Source organism: Aspergillus puulaauensis, chromosome 2 (assembly GCF_016861865.1).
Source record: "Aspergillus puulaauensis MK2 DNA, chromosome 2, nearly complete sequence".
Lineage (NCBI taxonomy): Eukaryota > Fungi > Ascomycota > Eurotiomycetes > Eurotiales > Aspergillaceae > Aspergillus > Aspergillus puulaauensis.
Genome location: NC_054858.1, coordinates 1,340,456 through 1,361,090, shown reverse-complemented (window position 1 = coordinate 1,361,090; position 20,635 = coordinate 1,340,456). Strand labels below are relative to the sequence as shown.

The 20,635-nt window shown below is 50.0% G+C and overlaps 8 protein-coding genes across 8 annotated transcripts; 5 read left to right on the top strand and 3 right to left on the bottom strand.

The window, feature by feature from the left end:
- Window positions 1-513: 513 nt before the first annotated feature.
- On the top strand, window positions 514-1,984 carry APUU_20566A (uncharacterized protein; the record flags this gene model as incomplete). Its single annotated transcript, XM_041699221.1, has 4 exons — window positions 514-714; window positions 771-1,075; window positions 1,133-1,457; window positions 1,535-1,984. 4 exons carry the CDS (start codon window positions 514-516, stop codon window positions 1,982-1,984), a joined length of 1,281 nt encoding a protein of 426 aa, XP_041552328.1.
- Window positions 1,985-3,616: 1,632 nt separating this feature from the next.
- gatA (4-aminobutyrate transaminase gatA) lies at window positions 3,617-5,291 on the top strand (the record flags this gene model as incomplete). Its single annotated transcript, XM_041699220.1, has 4 exons — window positions 3,617-3,867; window positions 3,920-3,955; window positions 4,022-5,184; window positions 5,245-5,291. 4 exons carry the CDS (start codon window positions 3,617-3,619, stop codon window positions 5,289-5,291), a joined length of 1,497 nt encoding a protein of 498 aa, XP_041552327.1.
- Window positions 5,292-5,746: 455 nt separating this feature from the next.
- On the bottom strand, window positions 5,747-6,185 carry spt4 (transcription elongation factor SPT4; the record flags this gene model as incomplete). The annotated part of the gene is made up of 2 exons (XM_041699219.1): window positions 5,747-6,031; window positions 6,108-6,185. 2 exons carry the CDS (start codon window positions 6,183-6,185, stop codon window positions 5,747-5,749), a joined length of 363 nt encoding a protein of 120 aa, XP_041552326.1.
- A 569-nt stretch (window positions 6,186-6,754) lies between these two features.
- Window positions 6,755-8,390, top strand: ppt1 (protein serine/threonine phosphatase PPT1; the record flags this gene model as incomplete). Its single annotated transcript, XM_041699217.1, has 4 exons — window positions 6,755-6,907; window positions 6,993-7,509; window positions 7,562-8,292; window positions 8,355-8,390. 4 exons carry the CDS (start codon window positions 6,755-6,757, stop codon window positions 8,388-8,390), a joined length of 1,437 nt encoding a protein of 478 aa, XP_041552325.1.
- A 573-nt stretch (window positions 8,391-8,963) lies between these two features.
- APUU_20562A (damage-control phosphatase ARMT1 family protein) lies at window positions 8,964-10,694 on the top strand (the record flags this gene model as incomplete). Its single annotated transcript, XM_041699216.1, has 6 exons — window positions 8,964-8,985; window positions 9,041-9,111; window positions 9,168-9,298; window positions 9,369-9,481; window positions 9,554-10,386; window positions 10,464-10,694. 6 exons carry the CDS (start codon window positions 8,964-8,966, stop codon window positions 10,692-10,694), a joined length of 1,401 nt encoding a protein of 466 aa, XP_041552324.1.
- Window positions 10,695-11,158: 464 nt separating this feature from the next.
- On the bottom strand, window positions 11,159-13,465 carry APUU_20561S (uncharacterized protein; the record flags this gene model as incomplete). Its single annotated transcript, XM_041699215.1, has 2 exons — window positions 11,159-13,293; window positions 13,426-13,465. 2 exons carry the CDS (start codon window positions 13,463-13,465, stop codon window positions 11,159-11,161), a joined length of 2,175 nt encoding a protein of 724 aa, XP_041552323.1.
- Window positions 13,466-13,941: 476 nt separating this feature from the next.
- Window positions 13,942-19,056, top strand: cpcC (putative protein kinase (Gcn2); the record flags this gene model as incomplete). Its single annotated transcript, XM_041699214.1, has 7 exons — window positions 13,942-14,154; window positions 14,216-16,264; window positions 16,333-16,662; window positions 16,721-17,723; window positions 17,775-18,205; window positions 18,256-18,700; window positions 18,749-19,056. The coding sequence occupies 7 exons, from the start codon at window positions 13,942-13,944 to the stop codon at window positions 19,054-19,056; spliced, it is 4,779 nt and encodes a 1,592-aa protein (XP_041552322.1).
- A 220-nt stretch (window positions 19,057-19,276) lies between these two features.
- Window positions 19,277-20,574, bottom strand: cwc2 (active spliceosome conformation promoter CWC2; the record flags this gene model as incomplete). The annotated part of the gene is made up of 2 exons (XM_041699213.1): window positions 19,277-20,086; window positions 20,152-20,574. 2 exons carry the CDS (start codon window positions 20,572-20,574, stop codon window positions 19,277-19,279), a joined length of 1,233 nt encoding a protein of 410 aa, XP_041552321.1.
- Between the last annotated feature and the right edge of the window lie 61 nt (window positions 20,575-20,635).

Here is a 20,635-nt window from a genome sequence, read left to right as displayed (position 1 = left end):
TGTCGACGGGCCCTCATCTGATAAAGTGGCCAGGCGTAGCAATTGATCTTCCGTCAGGAACCCAGAAGAGTCTAAGCGCATTGCCGTCCATCGACCTGATGCCATCCGTGGATCCACGATGCGCTATTGAATTCCCTCCAATTCCGAGCCCTGTCTTCGAACAACCCCCACATGCAGTAGGTGCCAGGCCGAAGCCTGGAGGAAACACTAGCACAATAATGGCCATTATATTATATTATCTATCTGCCCTTTCAATTCTGTCCCTGCTGATGTAGTCACTCCTTCCAGCATCCCTCCTGTCACTCTCTTTCTTTCTTTCTTTCTTTCTTTCTTTTCTAATAATGAGCTGAAATGACATTGATATCGACCCAGCCTGTGCTCTTGATACTTGAACCCAGCCGATAACGTACGGGGACCAGACCCATTTGTCCTTCTCCCCACCGTATCTGAACGATCCTTTTCCTCCCGCACAGTGCGGTGCCATTTCAACCTACTTAGTTACCAACCGCAAAAATGCAACTTCCTCCCCCAGAAGTGCTCCTTACCTGGCCGACACCAAACTACCATGATCCCGTCACTCGAGGAAACGCCGTGCTCGTTGCGAGCATCGTCCTCGTCATTTTTTCCACCATCGTAACAGCCCTTCGTGTATACACACGGTTAAGGATCACATGTACTTCTGGGCTGGATGATATTATGATCCTGATTGGTTTGGTATGTTATGGTATACTTGCACTATCTGCTGGTTTAGATTTCTAACGGATATCCAGGGCTGCGCAATCGCGATGGCCGTTGTCGTTTGCATTGCAACCGAGCGCTGGGGCTGGACCAGGCATATCTGGGACGTGCCAATGGAATGGATACCGATGGTCTCCAAGCTCAATCTCACTTTCCAAATCCTCTTTTCGGTGTCTTGCTCTATAACCAAGCTCTCTTTACTATGGTTCTGCAGACGTTTACTCATTGTCGGGAGCAAAGGTGTTTACTCGGCATATAACATTGCCATGATAGTGGGCATGGTGATCGTGTTCCTCTCCAGCGCTCTGTTCGTACTCATCAGTATCTTCCAGTGCCGGTGAGTCCCGCTCGTTCCCAGTCATTTTATCTGGCCAGCACCTAATCTTTTGCAAAGCCCAATACACGCATACTGGGATCTGGACCCCCAGTACGAATTCACCTGTTTGAATGACGGAGCGATTGTGTTCTCTGCTAGTGTTATCAACATGTTGACCGACGTCTTGGCTACTATCCTGCCTATGCCTTTGATCTGGAAGTTAAAACTACCTGCTCGACAACGACTTGCTGTGATGTCTATTTTCGGACTGGGAATTTTCGTCGATGTAGCTGGTGCGATTCGAACAGCGTACGTTTGGAAGAGCATGATCAGCTCCTACGACACCACCTGGGAAGGGTGGCCCGTCCTTCTCGCAGCAACCGTTGAAATCAACCTCGGCCTGGTATGTAAAATGATTGCTTTTTTCTTCTCTTCACTTTTCTTCTTTAAGCAAGCTGAAAACTAACTTTAACTCTCCAGATTTGCGCCTCGGCTCCTGCATTACGGCCGCTGGTGAATTTCTGCATCCCTCGTCTCCTCGGTTCCTCGTATCAATACGGCTACAATAACCAACCTCGCTCAAAGCAATCATATAAACTTCGGTCATTTACTGGGGCGTCAAGGTCTAGGGACTCGCGCCTCTATGGGCCCCACGCAAAGACGCCAACCGAACAACTAAAGGTGTTTCGGACTGTGGAGATGGAGACGCATAGCGAAATTCGCTCGAGCCGCCAACCCATTGGTAATATCTACGATGTCTCCACATCCCGAGGGCATTCGCCAATATCTGACGATGAAGTACGCTTTGCGCACGGTGGTGAGCCTTTCAAACATTCGTCGATCAGCGAGAGGTCATTGTCACCTCCGACAACGTCGATTCGAAGCGAGCCTAGGGATGGTCCCCCCAGCCGGGAAAACGAATCGGTGTAACATACGGCACTCCATAGATTATTCCTTCTCTTCTTCCTTTCTTTCTGTCCCCTGTCATGTCTATTACGTACCCCTATTTACTTTCTATGTATTTTCTATGGACTTTTGGGTTTGGATGGCGTCGGCTGGGAACGTGTGAGGTACTCGGATAAAATAACGCATTTATGATTTATGTTCAATCATTGGTCCCTGCGGCATATTCGTACCTGGCCAGAGTCGCCACAAAACCTTCATTTTTGCATTTCACATGCCCCTGAACTGGCGACTGTAACTCCGTGCAGGGATTCGAGAAACGCAACCATGGACGCCTGAAAGGCTGAAACGTTCTGGAATCTGGCAGTGGCACCAGCGACAAAGTTCAATAGCTTCGCACTAACATAGGGGCTCGCAATTTGACAGCCAATCGCCAACTATATTCGTACTCAAAGGAACCGAGGCTCGTGCCTGACGCCGCCTGCGTCTTAGGGTTTCGGCCACTCGAGTGAGCCTGAGCGTTTCATCGACCACGACCACGACCACAAGTGTCCGAGCTAAGCGAACGAGAGCTCTCATTGTCAGGCGGAGCATAAGTTTGTGCATTATTCCTGTATCGACTAGACGCCTGGCTTTTTGGGGAATATGCACGCAATAATTAGTTATCCCGGGGAATGATATAAGCTTATCGGAGTTCGTTTACTTGACCCCAGTCTTGCAGTCTTCTGCGTGGGGGCTGCCAGCGAATTTCTCCGCACGAGATCTTGGCTCATCGAGGCATCAGTTTGGTTGCGAATAGCTTCATATACTGCTTGTGCTTCCCCATGCTACTGACCACTTAATTATATACTAAAAGATATATAAACCAACGACAATTGCAGTACGATACTACTTGTACTTGTCATTCCTGTTCACTATCCCCGGTTGCTCTACAAGCCCCGGTACTGTATATATTTCATGGTCGACGATAATTTCCTGACTTATCCTGATACGCTGATAATGTAATTATTCTCTCTATTTCGATGTTCCATCTCATATATGCAGAGAAGTAGAAGCATCGGCTCCTATGTTTAGTAGAGTCGGCCGGGGCAAGTGACGGCGTTTGACTGAGCGCCGACGACAGCTGCGTTCTCTTTAGGCATCTGTTTCCGACTCGGCGTTCTCAGTTGCGTCGGAGACAGAAAAGGGAATTTCAATGACTCCTTCCGCCGGCGGTGGAACCACCAGGCCACAGAGGGAAAGAACATTCGAAGCTGCTCTCTGTCGGAAGTTTTCTGCGACTTCTGCGTTTTGGAGACCTGGATGGTACTCGGCGCAAATATGAGCTGTGATTGGTTGATATCGCCGAAAGAGCCAGAGCTTCCCCTCCGCCTTCTGTGATCTCAACAGCTCATCCCACTTCTTATTCGGTATATAAGGGCGCTCGTCTGGCAATTCCTTTTCAGATTTCGATCCGAACTTAACTGCATATTGAGCTTCTTCTGTACCTCATTCCCCCCTGCTCTAATCTCGTCAGTCCGACCGAGCGACCTCTTCTCCAGCTCAGGACAGCTCTTATCATCTCTCCGCTCTTATCGGGAATCCCTCAATCAAGGGCTTCTCCCACCACCGGTGCACCCTCCCTCTCCTTCTTCTAAAAGCCTCCTCCAAATTCACATAATGGCTGCTGTATTCCGCTCCAGCCTTAAGCTGCGAGCTTCCGCTCGTCTGCCGGCTGTTCGCACCATCACCACCACCCCGCACCTGCGAGCTGCGGAGAAGCCTTACTTCTCCAATGAGCCTGCTGGTCCCAAGTTGGCCACCGCCATTCCTGGCCCAAAGAACAAAGCTGCTACCGCAGAGCTGGATGAGGTCTTTGATGTCCGCAGCTTGAACATGCTCGCAGATTACTCCAAGTCTGTCGGAAACTAGTACGTCAACATACCCCGCGCACGCGGCGGACGCAGCTAATGGAAATTCCAGTATCGCCGACCTTGACGGAAACGTTCTTCTCGATGTGTACGTGGTCAATTGGATTTCGTCTTTTGGATATCGCAATGCAACAAATTACTGACTTCAGTATAGCTATGCTCAAATTGCTTCTATCCCTGTCGGTTACAACAACCCTCACCTCCAAAAGGTGGCCGCTTCATCTGAGATGGCGAGCTCCTTGATCAACAGACCAGCCCTCGGCAACTTCCCCTCCGCAGATTGGTCTCACGTCCTGAAGACCGGTATCCTCAAGGCTGCTCCCAAGGGCCTGGACCAGGTGTTCACCGCCATGGCTGGCTCCGACGCCAACGAGACTGCCTACAAGGCCGCTTTCATGTACTACCGTCAGCTGCAGCGCGGTGGTCCCGAGAAGGAGTTCACCGAGGAAGAGCTTCAGTCGACCATGGTGAACCAGAGCCCTGGATCTCCTCAGTTGTCTATCATGTCTTTCAAGGCTGGCTTCCACGGTCGCCTCTTCGGTAGTCTGTCTACCACTCGCAGCAAGCCCATCCACAAGCTTGACATCCCTGCGTTTGACTGGCCTCAGGCTCCCTTCCCCTCTCTCAAGTACCCTCTTGAGGAGCACGCTCGCGAGAATGCTGAGGAGGAGCAGCGCTGCCTCCAGGAAGCTGAGCGCCTTATCAAGGAATGGCACAACCCCGTCGCTGCCATCATTGTGGAGCCCATCCAGTCCGAGGGTGGTGACAACCACGCCTCTCCTGCCTTCTTCCGTGGCCTCCGTGAGATCACCAAGCGCAACAATGTCCTCTTCATTGTCGATGAGGTCCAGACTGGTGTCGGTGCCACTGGAAAGTTCTGGGCTCACGACCACTGGAACCTTGAGACTCCTCCTGACATGGTTACCTTCTCCAAGAAGGCCCAAACTGCTGGTTACTACTTCGGTAACCCCGCCCTGCGTCCCAACAAGCCCTACCGTCAGTTCAACACCTGGATGGGTGACCCCTCCCGCGCCCTCATCTTCCGTGGCATCATCGAGGAGATTGAGCGTCTGTCCCTCGTCGAAACCACTGCCGCAACTGGTGAATACCTTTACTCTGGCCTTGAGCGCCTTGCGAAGCAGTACCCCGAGCACCTGCAGAACCTTCGTGGCAAGGGCCAGGGTACGTTCATTGCTTGGGATACTCCTAAGCGTGATGAGTTCCTTGCCAAGGGCAAGGGTTCTGGTATCAACATTGGTGGAAGCGGCCAGAGCGCCGTCCGCCTGCGACCCATGCTGATCTTCCAGAAGCACCACGGTAGGCACCCCTTCCCCATTTCCACTTTGCCAGTTCAAGAAAACGGCTAACTTGTTGCAGCTGATATCCTCCTTGAGAGCGTCGAAAAGATTATCAAGCAGCTGTAGGGTAAATTCTGCACTGATGATCCTATGCTAGTTGTGCATCGTTTATTATTTGGCGTTTATAATGGTAAATCCGGAGCAGGCTTCGCAAATTATGTTTGCATATTTATGACAATTATATATGAGTTTATGTTCGAAAATTTCGAGGATCCTATAGTAGTATACCGAATTATATCAAAGTTTTGGCTTCATGAGATAGCTCGCGTGAGGTGAAAAAAACGTAGAAACATAAAAACTCCCGCGTCAAAATATAGCCAGCTCCCAACAAGTCCGTAAACTCCAATTGTGTGCAATTAGCAGAGACAGAGAAAGAAAGGGTATCTCTTGTATTCTCTGATCCCCAGGCGGAAAAAAAAAGGAATCTAAGCCATTATCGTGGATGCCTCGCTTTCCCACATAACGCAGCAAACGACCAATCCATCCCAGTCGCAGTCGAAATTCAATCGAATCCATCCAGCTCACCCCTCCTCCTCGACCTGACTCCCATCCCTAGGAATATACTTTATCCCAGCATCCTCCAAATGCCCAATAACCTCATTTGGCAGCGACCCCGTCACTTTGACCGCGTATGTGCCGGGAACGTAGCTATCTAGTCGTTGCCAGCGAGCCACCCAGCTCGTTGTCGGTTCGTTGACAGTAATTACGCCCTCGAAGACCTGCGAGGTGCATTCTTGGATGTTGTCGTTGTTTCCGCGGAGGCCAAGCACGTTATCACAGTTTGGGCAACCTTCGCGCATGAATTTCTGGACAAGACACGGGATATATTAGTTGGTGCCGCTTTTGAAGTGGAATTGATTGATTGATTAAGGCTTAGCTTACGCTGTGTAGCTGGACGAGAGAGCAGACCATGCACGCGCGGAGGGTGCGCTGCTGGCTGGGTGCGACGTAAAAGGACATTTGAGGCGCGCGTCGGAAATTGGCGGTGCAGGACTGGCGACGACGAGGAGTTCTGGAGGCAAGGCTTTTTTGTTTTCGCCTTTAATTCACCAGGTAGCGACAGAGGAGGATGTGAGGTGGGGATTGGGGTTCGGCGGTAAGTAGATACTGCTGCTGAAAGCCAAGCAAGCAGCGTTGTTCGATTTCATTCAAGGCCGTCGGCTGAAGGTCGGGCGGGTGGCCGATGCTTCTCGAACCTGAACCGTTGCGGCAAACGCCAAGACTGGCGGGGAGCAAACGCCCCGTCAAAAGGAACCAGGGTGAAGAACTAACTATCGACACAAAAAGATCAGCAGGCACTTCTTCGACGCTCGGGACAGTGGGTTGGTTACCTTCTCTCTCTCTCTGTTTTCCCTTCTTCTTCTCCTCAAAAGCGGCTATAGATTTTATTTCGTCTTTATTGTTCCCTCGTCCTCTACCTACCCTTCCTCCGAGACCGGCTTCCTTTCGGCTCCTCGCTCTCGTGCTCTCTTACCGAAAACCCCTCCAGCCTCCCCCGCTCACGGCTCTGGTCGAATTCCATCTCCCCGATGGCCTCTCAGGATGTCGAGGCAGCCACTGCACTCAAGGTGCAGGGCAACAAGGCCTTCGTTCAGCATGAATGGCCCGCCGCAGTGGACTTTTATACGCAGGCGATTGGAAAGTACGACAAGGAACCGTCGTTCTTCAGCAACCGAGCGCAGGTACGTCGAGTATTCCCAAACAGTACCGGAGATACACTGGAGGAAAATCAATAGGGCTAACCCGTGTTACTATTGTCAAATATAGTGCCACATCAAACTCGAAGCATACGGGTTCGCGGTCGCGGACGCCACAAAGGCCCTGGAGCTCGACTCTAACTACATCAAGGCTTACTGGCGACGAGCCCTTGCGAACAGTGCAATTCTGAACTACCGCGATGCCGTGAAAGATTTCAAGGCCGTTGTGAAGCGTGAGCCCGGTAACCGCGATGCGAAATTAAAGTTGGCCGAGTGCGAGAAATTGGTCCGACGGTTGGAATTTGAGAAGGCCATTGAGGTCGCCGACCCTCCGTCTGCTTTTGAGAGCTTGGATATTGATGCTATCCCCGTGGATGATGCGTATGATGGCGTGAAACTCGGGACGGAGATGACTCAGGAGTTCGTTGATGACATGATTGAAAGGTTTAAGAATGGGAAGAAGATTCACCGGAAGTATGCGTTCCAGATTGTCAAGGCTGTTAAGGACCTTGTCTATGCTGAGCCGACTATGGTTGAGATTGGGGTGGACCAGGGCACGAAGTTGACTGTTTGCGGTGATACTCATGGTTGGTTTTCCTTTGCCTCATTTTCTGTGAGTGGCCTGGCTGACGATAGTAGGACAATTCTTCGATCTTTTGGAGATTTTCCGACTGAATGGATACCCTACGGACACTCACGCATATCTCTTCAACGGTGACTTTGTGGATCGTGGCTCATGGTCTACCGAAATCGCTCTCCTCCTTTATGCGTACAAGTGGCTGCGGCCTAACGGTATCTTCCTGAACCGTGGAAACCACGAGACGGACGACATGAACAAGGTATACGGATTCGAAGGCGAATGCAAGGCCAAGTACAACGAAACGATGTTCAAGGTTTTCTCCGAATCATTCTCTGCTCTGCCACTGGCCACATTGATCGGCAACAAGTTCCTTGTCCTCCACGGTGGTCTTTTCTCCAACGATAAGACGACATTGGATGACATTCGCAAGCTCGACCGCCACAACCAAAGGCAGCCCGGACAGCAAGGGTTGATGATGGAGATGCTTTGGACTGATCCCCAGACGGAGCCCGGCCGTGGACCTAGCAAGCGAGGTGTTGGTCTTCAGTTCGGTCCAGATGTTACCAAGCGCTTCTGTGAGAACAACGGGCTAGAGGCCATTATCCGTTCGCACGAGGTGCGCATGAATGGATACGAAGTTGAGCACGATGGACGATGCATCACCGTCTTCTCCGCTCCTAAGTACTGCGACGCGACAGAGAACAAGGGTGCTTTCATCAAGATTGGACCCGAGCTTAAGCTTGAGTATCAGGTTTTCGAGGCGGTGCCTCACCCAGATATCAAGCCGATGGTAAGTTTTTAAAAGGCAATTTAAATTCAACGGATATCGAATAAAGTACTGACTATGTCTAGGCCTATGCTCAAAGCTCACTGATGTCTATGATGTGAGATGAAGGTGTCTCATTGAGGTGTTAGGCGTTGGTTGATACCCAAGCTACCGTACCAACCGTAACCGTCATGGTCTCGCAAGCGCTGTTTGCTTGTCCATTTTTGGGTGGATATTTCAGTATACGAATGTACTTGATATGTTGCTTTACGATTTTTCCAGATTTTGCATAGCGGAACAATCTACAAGGGAGCATTTCCGTCCATTTTATGGTGTCTACGAGGATAGAATGTGGAAAGCTTCTTTTTGAGTATGGAAGCGTATGAAATAAGAACAGTACTACTTGCTACTTCAAAATTGTATTTATTCTCAGTCGAGATCTAGTGATGTAAACTGGCGGACAATGTTTTTCTTTTATGTAGCGTCTATATACTTAGAGGATCTGCGGAGCGCTGTTTGACGTTTGTCGAGGAGACCCCGCCGACCCCGCGATCGTTTGCAAATGCACTGATGCAGCCATCGGTCAAGCTCCACTATTACATTTTATTGCGTACCTTGACGACCCTATTATTTATCCCTGCCACTTGCCGTCCATCCAATCCTCTTCATACTACTCTGCTCTATTCATTCTCAAAATGGAGTTCGATCCCAAGACCCGTAAGTACCGTAAAATATCCTGTCTAGGATCGGACTAACTCCCCGCTTTCACCAGCGTCATACCTCACCTCCGACCCGAAGAGCTTCGGCCACAAGTCCGTCAACGACCGATGGCCCGTCATTGTGGTAAGTACATCTCTGACTTAATACTCATCCAGCTTCTAATACAAAACTCCGATTAGACCAGTGCCATCGACGACCTGCACCGGACCGTCGCCGATGTCACCGACGAGGAGAAGCGCAAAGAAGGAAAATCGATCATTGAGCAGCTGGCGAAGCTCAAATATGAGATCCAGCATGATAGACAGATGACGTGAGATTTTAATCGCTTCCTTTCTTATATCTAGTAGCGATAATGCTGATTTTGCCTTTTCTTGGGATAGTCCTCTCCAGGATGACAGCGAACCGGGTATCGAGGAGTACAACGAGGAATTGGAGCAGCGAGGAAACCCCAAGTGGCATGACGTGTCATGGCTATTTTCGGAGTGCTATCTCTGTGCGTTTGAGAGACACCCTGGATGGTTATTGGTGAGGAAAACGTATGGCTGCTAACAATGATGGACTACAGACAGGCGTGTGGCCACTCTATTTGCCCTCTCAAAGCATTGGAAGAGATACGATGTATTTTCCCGCCAGAAGATGGACACCTTCAAGTCTTCGCGACCCGCCGTGATTGAATTAGCAGCTAGATACAAGGAATTGGCCACTGAGGCGAAGAAAGGACACAACACTGAAGAAACTGACCGTCTGCTTTTCAGGGAGATGTGCGAGATCTGTCTATGGGGGAATGCGACGGATCTTTCACTTTTGACATCTCTCACCTACGAGGATATCCAGAAACTGCAGGGCTCCCAGGCGCGCAAGGACGCAGAGGAAAACATTCTCGTTAATGACCTGGACGCCGCATTCGCTGCTCTCAGACAAAGCAAGAACGAAGGGAAGGCAGAACGCCGCGTGGACATTGTCCTGGACAACGCCGGTTTCGAGCTTTTCGTCGACCTTATCCTTGCTGGATACCTCTTGTCCGCTGGCATCGCCACATCGGTGGCCCTCCGCCCCAAGGTGATCCCCTGGTTCGTGTCGGATGTTGTCCCTCAAGACTTCGCGGACCTTATCCAGGCCCTGGCCGACCCACAGAGCTTCTACACTGCACCTGATGACTCTGGAAGAGAAAAGACCCCGCTTTCAGACAAGGAGCTTGAAGAAGTCAAGTTCCTTTTCGATCAGTGGAGCAACTTCCACGCGGAGGGCAAGTTGATTATCCGCCCTCACCCCTTCTGGACCATGGGTGGCAGCTACTGGCGCTTACCGCACGTCGCACCGGACCTGTTCGAAGACCTGAAAGAGTCCGAACTCGTCCTTTTCAAGGGCGACCTTAACTACAGAAAGCTGACAAACGATGTACGTTTCCTTTGCCAAACGAACACCCTTCTACTCTATACTGTAAGGAATACATCAACTAACGATCTATCTCACAGGCTGCCTGGGACCCTACGACACCCTTCACAACCGCCATCGGTCCGCTAGGCCCGCACTCCGGCATCCGTGCCATGTCCTTCCGTACCTGCAAGGCCGATGTCGTTGTTGGTCTCCCCGCTGGCAAAGACGAGGAACTGCGCAAGGTCTATGGAGGCTCGGGATCCGGGGGCCGCGAATGGGCTTGGAGTGGGAAATGGGCCGTGATATCTTTCTCTGATGGAAAGGCTTGAATCCCCCCCCCCCAACCCCCAAAACGAGACATAATTGAGACCAAAATAGATAGTCCTAGAGAGATATTATAGGAAAACTTTGATAGATATACAGCGCTTTCCCCCAATCTTGTTTATGTTTATGGTAATGCTGGATAGGCGGCGATGCGGGAATATACTTATCAAGTTCTATGAATAGCTGAACAACAAGTGCCGCGAGATAATGATGCTGAGATTTGGCAATCAGGGAAATTTTGCTATGTCGAGTTGTTCGAGGGGATGGAAACTAAGCCAATGTTTGTTCGGAGTGAGGGTATAATCTTCAAATTTAGACATCAAAAAGGACAGTCACCAAATCACGCCAACCAAAGGATAAAGATGTTGTTCAACCTGCACCGCGCAAAATCCAGCACATACTTGTAATAACCCACAGACGGAATCAAGAAAAGAAAAGGAAGATATATGGATGTGAAAGAAACGAGTAATTAATTTCTGACACTTGTTCGTATGTTCTCTTTGCCTTCCTCTCTACCCTTACTGTCGCCCTTTCGCTTAAGGCGCGCCTGGGCCGCCATTTTCCGCTCCATAGATAATGGATCGCGTTGTCCTGTAGAAACGGTTTGTCGCCTCTTCGCACGGTCGATAAGGTACGCGTCTGGCAGTGAAGACAAAGCGTCGAGACTATATTTAGTAGCCGATCGTCGGGATCGGAGACGCTCAGGACGCAGCTGATGACTATCGTCTAGATGTAGTCGACGACTAGGAAGAGAAGTGGTTGCATGTGAGGGTTGGTGTGAAAGACGATGATCTTGAGTGCGTCGACGGTTCGCATCTGACCATGTACCAGTCTCGATTGTCGGGTTCTCGGGAGGCGAAGATGGGATAATATCGGTGTCCTCTTGATAACGAGGAGCCTTATATGCTTTGAGAGGGGACATTCCGAGATTGTTGAATTTTTCATCGATATCTTCAATGCCCATCTCCTTCATTGCCCTCCGCAAATCTGAGTCTGCGAGGTCGCTCTCCAATCCATAGACGCGGCGATCCTTGCCGCGAGGGCTCGGACTAGGTGGTTGATCAATCTCATCTGTCTCTTCAAGGCCGTCCTTCTGAGGACTGGAGACGCCGAAGTCCTGTACCTGGACCCCATGGTAATCTCTGCGGCTTTCTGGCCGAGCTCGCGCTCTAATCTCTGTTGCACTCTCGAAAGCTCGTAGCTTTGTTTGCAACACATCGATTTGTTCCTGCATATAGCGGCGCTCTTCATCGAATGAGAGTCTCATGTAATCTTCTTGCTCTCGATGCTGCTGTGACGTCGATTTCAGCCGTTCACGATACTCTTGAATTCGCGCCTCCAGTTTAGCTTCACGTTGTTTCAGCTTCGCTTCCCTTTCCTTGCGTCGACTTTCGTATTTCGATACTTCTTGTTTGGAACGGGCCAGTGTATGTTTGAGATTGTCATTTTCCTTCTTCAAATATGAGGCCTTCTGCTCAGAACTGAGGGCGAGGTCTCTAAGCTCTTCAAACTCCGACTGCTGTTGTTTCATTTCCTTCATTTTGGCCTTCGCCTGGGCCAAAGACTGCTGAGACTTTTGCAAAGTTTCCGATTCCTCCTTTGAAGTGAAATTAGGTTCCTCCTGCCCAGCAATATCCTCAACTTCTTCGCCGACGACGCCGTGTTCCTCCAAAGCCTTACGCAGTAAGCTGACCTTGTGTTTGTATTGAAGCGCCAGAGCTGTTTGCTTTGTGAGGTTGTGGACGAGTTGCTCCTTATCAGCCCGCGTGTTCTCGGTAACCATCGTGGAAGCAAGTTGCGTTACATGACGCTCCATCTCTTCGACTTTTAGCTCTCCCTCTTTCAACTTTGAAGCTAGACGGTAAGCCTCCTCATCTTTCTTTTTCGCGTATGTTTTCGCCGCCGAACGATACTGAATGAGCCTCCTGATTTCTAGTGCAGTCTTGGATTTGTAGCTGTCAAATTCCGCCTTCCAGTATTTGCCAGATTGAGAGCGTGGTTCATCCATGTTGATTGTATCTTCACCGTCATCCCCTTGCGCGTCTGCTGCTTCGGGCTTAGAATCGGCTTTTGCTGGACGACTGTGATCCGGCTTTTGAGATGGGGTTTCAGAGGATTTGGCGGGCTTTTCTCGTGAATCCATCAGGGCCTGGGTAAGTTTGCTTCTCTTCCCTTCCGATAAGCCTGATGACCACTGACTGCTGATATTTCCGGATAACGTTGTTGGGGTTTTGATGGGTTTGCTCGAAGTGTCCTCACGCTTGCGCTCATTGTCGACAACACCGTGTCCGAAGGAGACAGTTTTCCGCCGATTCGATGCCGTGCCAGGAGTCATAAGGATACTTTTTGTCGGGGATGCCATCGTGTTCGTAGCCAGATCCGTATCCGCTGGGGTGACCCTGGGAATATCCTCCCTTTCCTCTGGTGGTTTCTGTGTAGTGTTGTCTTTGTTAAATTGCCGATTGTTGTCTTGTCCGTTTGTTTTCAGGTGAGACTTGGTATTGTCGTCATCATTGGCCTTTGGCGTTCCAAAAAGAGCACTTTGGAATGCGCGGAGCGCGAACATGGGCGCAGGGGTTTCTGGAGGCTCCATAACCTTGGAGTCTTCTAAGGAGATGGCAGGAAATAAATTAGTTCGCACGTAATAGGTTTAACATGAAGGTAGCGCTGCATTATCAAGCAAGCCGTAGCGCGGGTGCGGCGCGCTGCCGGGGGAAACGAGATGGAAACACGCACCTGCGCCATGGTCATTTTGACCACCCATCCATCCCATCATCGTGACTGCAGGGACAAATTTATTCAAACATCCAAACGCGGTGACATACGCATCGTACTGGGGCCACTATAGACGATAGAAGCGGAGACGTGGGAGAGCTGGATTGACGTGTAAGCCTCTAAGGATGTGCTTTGTTTACTCGGCGCTCCGCTCCGCAAAAGTATTGCCGGGCGGTGTAGAGGAACAACAACGGGGCGAGCAAGCTGCATTGAGGGTCCACTGATTGGCGTGGCAGTTCGATCGACCGCTCTTTCAAGTTTCTTCCCCTCTTAAATCATGCCCAATTGGTGTTGAAAGTACGCTTTCTCGCCCAGTCTGCCCTTACTTTTGCTTGCCTCTTCACCATAGATATGTCCAATCCCGAGCTATAGAGGGCTGCAGCTTCGGCTGCATCTTTGTCACTACTTCTCGTGGCAGAGGCCATCAAATCAATCGGTGTTTATTAGAGCTCCAACCTCACCGCCCTGCGCCCCGCTATGCCTCACCATCACAAGAAGACCGCAAATGCCTCCAAGAACGCCTCTCCCCGGGCGGAGAAGAAACAAATATTCCCGGATTCTGTGCCCTTTACATCGCCGGTAGTCGCTCCGACGAATTATCTTGAAATACACCAGAACGAGGTTGAGGCACTACGCTCAATCTATGGCGACGACTTCGAAGAGGTGCAGCACCGGCGGTCTGCCTGGCACGTAAGTCACCATGGTTGAATTATTGTCATATGAAACCCTAGTCCTCTAACGTTTCAAGTAGCAATCGTCGGAGTTTATGTTCAAGCTCCATTTACGTGCCTCCTCCAACCCCGATGTACATTTAGATTTGCTTGTGGAGCTGCCCACTACATATCCTAAGACATGTCCAAATATTACAGCCGAAAACCTAGAAGACCTTCGCCGAGGCGCGCAGTCAAGGATTCGAGATATCCTTCGAAACAACCCCCAAACTCTTCTGGGGTCAGAAATGGTATACGAACTGGCGGTTTCGATTCAGGATATTCTCGAAGATGCGGCCGAAGCTCAAGCTCAGGATCAGGACATTCCAAGTTTGGAGGAGGAGCGGATAGTGCAAGAAACTGCAGCAAACGAACGAGCGGAGCGTGAAAAGGAGGAAGAATTCCGAAAGCAACAAGCGGCTTCAGCGAAGGAGGAACTAGAACTCAAACAACTGGTACAAGATGCAATAACCAAGCGAACCAAAGCATTATCACGTCGGAAAAGCAAAACACCCGGGCTGGAAACAGCGGGTGACGCCGAGGGCCTGGTCAATTTACCAGGGGCAATCACATTTGATCCACCGTTAGTAATGACGGATGCAGAGGAGGGTTCTTTGGTGTTCCGAGCAGTATACGGGAAGACTTTGTTAAAAAGTGGCCATGGTGCAAGCACATTTATAGTGAGACCTGTGATTTCAGAGAACCGACCATGTGCTCCCCTTCTAGTATTGAAGGAACTGTCCATTAATGAAAAGGGAGCTGATACTCTATCCTTTCGCGAGCAAATGCGGCTGAGTGAGGACAGGCTTGAAGGTCTGAAGAGGCTCCGACATCAGAATCTGGTTGACTTCATCGGGTTCAAGATCCTCACACCATTATATACCAACGACTCCAGAGACAGCACGTGGACTGTATTTGCACTGGTTGAGCACGCGAACAAGGGGTGTCTTTCCGAGTTTCTAGATATGGTTGGAACAGCACCGGTCGAAATGCTCCGTAGCTGGACCATCCAACTTCTTGAAGCGCTCGAGTATTATCACCGACATGGTTTTGTTCATGGAGACATCCATTCTGGACGTGTTTTGTTATTCAGAAACCCTAGCGGTGGGACGATCGTGAAGCTGCTCTCAAGCATCAAAGAAGCTCTGCCCGACCCAGCTGGAAATACACGTTCTCTCACAATCTCCAAGTCTCCATTTTGGCTCCCCCCAGAGCTAACACAGGGAAGCTCTTCTCCAACCATGAAGACTGACGTTTGGGACCTTGGGATAGTCTTTCTTCAGATGGGCTTCGGAAAAGATGTTCTTCAACGATATACATCCGCAAATGCGTTAACTGATAGTCTTGATTTATCGCCGCCGTTACAAGACTTGCTGCAGGAGTTTTTTAGGCCAAGTCCAAACAGAAGGCCAACAGCCTTTCAGTTGCAGCCTTCCGAATTTTTCCGAGTTGACAGTCCATTGGTCATGCGTACGAGCGCCTCAAACTCTATGTCGCTCTCACGGCGCCCACGTCTTGAATCATTTAACGGCGGTTTCCCCTCATTTTCACGCTATCATCAAGATTTCGATGAGGCTGGACGCTTGGGTAAAGGTGGCTTCGGCGAGGTCGTTAAGGCACGGAACAAATTAGACGGTCGTTTCTATGCCATCAAGAAAATTTCACATAAATCCGCTGCTGCATTGAAAGATACACTATCAGAAATCATGCTCTTGTCACGCTTGAATCATCCGTATGTGGTGCGCTATTATACCGCTTGGCTTGAGGAAGATTATGATCAAAGAGATGACGAGGCTATCTCGTTTACCGACGGGAATTCCGTTGTCAGTACACACTCGGAGGATTTTGAGTATAGCACCACTGGCGGGCTTGATTTCATCAGCTCGAGCGGATACCCCAACATAGAGTTCGCTGCAGACAGTGATAATGAGGACGCTGGAACGGTATCTACCAAGGAGAAAGGCTCCACACCAGAAACATTTGGAACGGAGAGTGGTACGGGCAAGGAACTCAGTCGTGTAAGATCGGGCTCGCAGGGTAGACCCATGCTTACTGCGCTGTATATTCAAATGGAATATTGTGAAAAGCATGTAAGTTCACTCTCATGTGCTTAAACGTTTTTATATTGTGGCCATGCCCTGACACTGACATTGAAAAGACACTTCGAGACCTTATAAAAAACGGCTTATACGACGATATCGATCGGTCCTGGCGTTTGTTCCGCCAAGTACTCGACGGATTGTCCCATATCCACGGAAATGGGATTATCCACCGCGATCTCAAACCTGATAACATCTTCATAGATGCTGCCAGCAACCCGCGTATTGGAGATTTTGGGTTAGCCACCAGCGGCCAGTTCACCACAGCGGTGCGCTCTTCTGCAACGGTGGATTTCGGTGGCAATCTTACTCGAAGCCTAGGCACTACTTATTATGTAGCACCAGAGATGAAGTCAGGGTTCGCTGGGCACTACAATGAGAAGGTTGATGTAAGTTCAAGGGCTTTAAATGCGTGTGCAGCTGGATCTCCGTCACTAACTAAGAAAGATGTACTCACTGGGGGTTATTTTCCTCGAAATGTGCCATCCGTTACCGACGAATATGGAACGTGATCAAACTCTGCGGAGTATCAGAGAAAGACATCATGTTCTTCCAAGTACATTCCGAGACCCCGAGAAAGTGGTTCAGGGCAAGATTATTGAGTCTCTCTTGAGCCACAATCCAGCCGAACGACCTTCTGCGTCAGAGTTACTGCATAGCGGTCAGATTCCACTTCAGGTCGAGGAGGAAACTTTCAGACGTGCGATCATGCATTTGCTTTCCGATCCAAGCTCTCCCGACTACAGGAAGATTCTGACTGCAATATTTTCTCAATCTCCAAAAAAGGTTGAAGACATCACCTGGGACATGGAATCACGTGGAGCCCCAGCAGCGAACGAGCTTCTAGTGCACGGTCTGGTCAAGGAAAGACTTACATCAATTTTCCGCAAGCACGGCGCGGTAGAAACTACGAGACAGATGTTGTTTCCGAAATCCCAGCACTATAATAGTGGCGATGTGAGGCTTCTCGATGCTTCCGGGAATATGCTTCAATTACCATTTGATCTAACACTTCCAAACGCACGTGCCATTCCTCGACAAGACCCTTCACTAGAAAAGACCTTTGCTTTTGGAACCGTTTATCGAGATACTCCTCACGATGGCGAGCCCAGGACTCATAAAGAAGTGGACTTCGATATTGTGTCCCGCAATACCTTGGACCTCGCCTTGAAGGAGGCAGAAGTGATCAAGGTTCTTGATGAGATCATTCAGGAATTTCCGCCATTAAGAGCTAGCCCAATGTGTTTCTTGATAAACCATTCCGACTTGCTCCAGCTTATCATGGAATTTTGTCGCATAAAGCCTTCCCAAGTTCCATTAGTCAAAGAAGTAATGAGCAGACTCAACGTCGGCAAGTATTCAATGCAGAAGATTCGAAGTGAGCTTCGCTCGCCTGCAATCGGCGTTGCGTCTACGTCGATTGATGAACTTGCTAGGTTTGATTTTCGAGGTACGGTCCTAGAGATACTTTGTCGAGAGATTGGATGCTAATAGAGTACAGATACACCAAAACAAACCCAAAAGAGGCTGCGGTCCATTATGGAAGGCACCGAGTTCTCCGAGAGGTTGACGCCGATATTCGCGAGGATCAATTCTCTGGTTGCCTTTTTGCAGGGCTTCGAAGTGAAACGGAAAGTCTACATTAGCCCTCTAGGAAGCCTAAACGACAAATTTTTCCGGGGAAGCATACTCTTCCAGTGTATATTCGACGGCAAAAGACGCGATGTCTTCGCAGCCGGGGGTCGGTATGACTCCTTGGTTCAAGATTTCCGCTCAGGAGTTACGACAAACCACGCCCAGCCTCATGCCGTGGGCTTCAATTTGAGTTGGGACAGGCTTAGTTCTGCGATGATCGACTATCTCAAAGCACCTACCAGGACATCCCTCAAGCATTCAGAAACCGAAGTCGGAGATTTCTGGAAAACGAGAAGAGTAGGTTGAAACAAATTCCATAACAGTGGCAGCTTCTGACTATTTCTTAGTGCGATGTACTCGTTGCGAGTTTTGACCCAGCGGTCCTGCGCGAGATGGGTGTCAAACTGACCCAAGATCTCTGGTCCAACGATATTAGTGCGGAATTGGCCGTTGATGCGTCCTCACTTGAAGAGCTCATCGCCAAATACAAAGAACATAACCATAGCTGGATCGTCATTGCGAAACAAGATAGCAAAGAGAGAGGGTTCAAAGTTCGTTGCCTTGTACCAAAGGAAGAATTCGATATACGGGCGTCCGAGCTTGTACCTTGGCTTCGAAGCGAGATACGTGCACGCAATATCCGCGAGGGGGCACAGGAAAACTCCCGGTATTCTCGCCTCCCCAGCCAGTCGGAAGCGAACCCAGGCACGAGTGAGCGAGCAAATGATGTCCGCATCCTCGTCCCACAGCACCGAAGCAAGAAGACAAACCGGAGGAATATTGTGGAACAAGGTAAGTCTAAACCAACCCACCTGGTGGTCCACGACTAACGAAAATTAGCTCTTACGCGTTCGCGCGAGGTAGTTGAAAAGGCACTTAATGGCCCGATTGCTGCCATTGACACTCGTGACGATTTGCTCCAAGCCATCAGGGATACCCGCTTGTCTGATCATGACAGTTGGCGTGGAGTTATACAAAATGCGCCGCTGACCGAGCGGAAATACCTGAACCAAGTTCACGAATTACTCCTGGACCTGGCAAACGAAAGCCGGGGAGAAGGTGCCGAAAGTTCTGGCAACGCTTTCATCTACAATTTCCGGACAGGGTCGTGTTTATATTACGATTTGGGAAGCGGAATTGACCGGTGAAAAGTAACATAAAAGGTGGAAAAGCTATTCGGTATGCGATATGTGTGATGCATTTGAATGTTATTCAGCGCGATATATGGGCTTTAGCATCTCATCTTAGCGATTTTCGAACGAATTATACCCCAAACTCTCAACTCAACTACAAGGGAGAAAACGACGAAGCCAGGTATCTCTGATATTATACATGTAAATAAAATAAAATAAAGTGGAATCATAAAAATTAATCACTCTCGTCATCACTTCCATATCCCACGAGAGGCCCTGAAGCCTGCGGCGCTTGTTTTGTTGTGACATTACCACCACTCAAGCCCCTCAGCGCAGCAACAGTTGAGCTCGAGAAGATCCCACCACCTCCAACTTCTTGCTGACCCGCCGAGCCTCCACCTTCGATCATGAGCGGTTGTTCAGGCGCCTCAAGCTGGCCGGTCTCATCGCCTGCGGCCTCCAATTCTTTCGCTCTCGCAAACCAAACCTCATCTGGCGGCTCATACCCCTGCAATCCGTAACTGCCTTCGATCTTCTTCCTCTTTCTCGCCTCTGGATCCCTCCCCTCTAATTCTGCCACAAACTCAACCGGTAATGCTCTCCTCACAGCCTCGGCAGCCTGCTCCTCCAGTCTCCTAGCCTCCCGCTTCTGTGCCAACGGGTTCGGATCGACTGTCGCCCATCTGACATTAAGGATTTCACTATGGTCCAAGCTCTGGTGTGCCATCGCCTCTTTTGCAAACTGCCCGTTTGCTTCATTTGTATACGTAACAAAAGCGACGCCACGCGATGTAAGCACTCTGATCCGGTCGATCTGGCCCCATTCTGCGAAATGCCGCGATACGACCTCTTCGATATCATCGGTTACGTGGATCCGGCCAACGTAGAGTGTGCGGTTTTGGCGCATGAACGAGCCCACACCGCCCATGTCATCGCGGTAGTCGCTGTGCTTGTCACGGCCGAAGCAGTCCACATTCGGGTTGAAAAGATCGTGAAGCGTAGGGAGGCGGTGGAGATATTCGCATTCATAGCCTTTCGGGCAAACCTGTCCATCAATCGTCAGTAAACTCTGTCCTTCCGAGCATGAGAAACAAGCAATATGTTACGTACCCCACGAGCAAAAAACAAACAAAAATAGGAGCCCGTCACTTTATCCGCGCGCGTATAGCCACTATCCTTTGAAATGTTGCATCGCGATGGCGCCGCGTGTTTTGAGAGATATTTGTCCTCGCGATCACCTCCAGACCACTTGTTATACCAGATGTTGAAGACTGTTCCCGTCTGAGGCGGCGGCTCAGATTTGACAGTTGCGGGATCAACCTGTGGCCGTGCTGGTCGTCGCTTCTTTCGGATAATCTTTTTTGTTTTCTTTTGCGTGCCGTCAGCGTCAGTGGTGGTCGTCACAGCAGTTTCGGACTGGACGAGGGCGTTATCGTCATTCGGTGTGAGTTGCTGTTCCTCTCCTCCTTCTTGCTGTGCTTGATCCACCGGTATTTCAACCGGTGGAGTATCTATCTCTGCTGTCTCTGCCATGATATGTGTTTGGTTCTGAGTTTTGAGCTGCCTAAGGGGAGAATAATGGACGTTCAGCGAG